The sequence below is a fragment of the Wasmannia auropunctata genome, unplaced genomic scaffold (assembly GCF_000956235.1).
Source record: "Wasmannia auropunctata unplaced genomic scaffold, wasmannia.A_1.0 LD283070.1, whole genome shotgun sequence".
In the NCBI taxonomy this organism is placed as follows: domain Eukaryota; kingdom Metazoa; phylum Arthropoda; class Insecta; order Hymenoptera; family Formicidae; genus Wasmannia; species Wasmannia auropunctata.
This window is the reverse complement of record NW_012079820.1, coordinates 70-1,097: the sequence shown is the minus strand read 5'-3', so window position 1 is coordinate 1,097 and position 1,028 is coordinate 70. Positions and strand designations below refer to the sequence as shown.

Sequence of the window (1,028 nt, the reverse complement as noted above, 5' to 3'; positions counted from 1 at the left end):
TTTGAGATGCACATCCGCCAACGTGAACGTAATTAAGACGTGTTTATATCACTTAATCCCTTGAGGGCGACTCTTTCGCTATTAAATGCGGCAGACAAGCAGTTAATACGGTTTTCTTCCGGTTATCCTTCCTTACGATGCTCCTCGACGAGGGGGATGGGTTTTCAATATAAGACGTGCGGGTAGGAGGTCGCGTACGGCAGATGCTTGGACAGCTCCGCGGCGTGGGCGTGCAGATGCGCGGCCTTGGCGTGGGCCACTTCCGGCGTGTCCACCACGCGTCCGTCGTGGCCGAGCGGCGCCGGCGGGCCGTGGTACTTGCCGTGTCCGACGGCGTAGCCGAGGTGTCCGCCGGCTCCTATCCCCCCGCCGTATCCTCCTCCGTATCCTCCGCCGAACCCTCCGTCCCCGTAGTAACCCCCGTCCCCGCCACCGTAAAAGCCGCCCCCGTAGTGCGCCGTTTTGGCAGCCTCCGCGGCGTGCGCCGCCAGATGCTCCTTCTTGGCGTGGGCCACTTCCGGCGTGTCGATCACCCGGCCGTCGTGGGCCAGCGGGGCCGGCGGTCCGTGATAGTATCCACCGCCGTGCACCCCGTTAACGTACGGCTCATAAGGCGCGTACGCCGGCAGTGCCAGCGTCGACAGCGAGAGGCACGATAAGACGATCTGTAAAGGGCGAGCAACACGCGGATGAGCGATTTAAAGTTGGATCCCGAGAGATAAGAGGAGGGAATTATGTCACAGACGAGGGAATCGCTATCGAAAATCTCTCTGTGCGCGCGCCGCGAAGAAGATCCACAAGCGGGATAAAACGAAAATTATATTCACAATCAGACGTGAAAGCGATCCTTTTATATTGTGTGAGAAAGTTTAACAATGGAGCCTTGCACAGAATGTCTCCTCGATCTAAGTTTCGTAGTGTTTTGAAAAAAATATAATGTTTTTATGATAAAATATTATTATAGTAAAAATAACGAAATAGTAAAAATAATAAATGAAAAAATATTATTTTTTGAATGCTAAACAGAT

At 53.4% G+C, this 1,028-nt stretch overlaps 1 protein-coding gene across 1 annotated transcript; it reads right to left on the bottom strand.

The window, feature by feature from the left end:
* Positions 1-164: 164 nt before the first annotated feature.
* Positions 165-665, bottom strand: LOC105461607 (cuticle protein 5-like; the record flags this gene model as incomplete). The annotated part of the gene is made up of 1 exon (XM_011708110.1): positions 165-665. A coding segment is annotated over one exon (501 nt), but the record flags the coding sequence as incomplete, so codon positions are not given.
* Between the last annotated feature and the right edge of the window lie 363 nt (positions 666-1,028).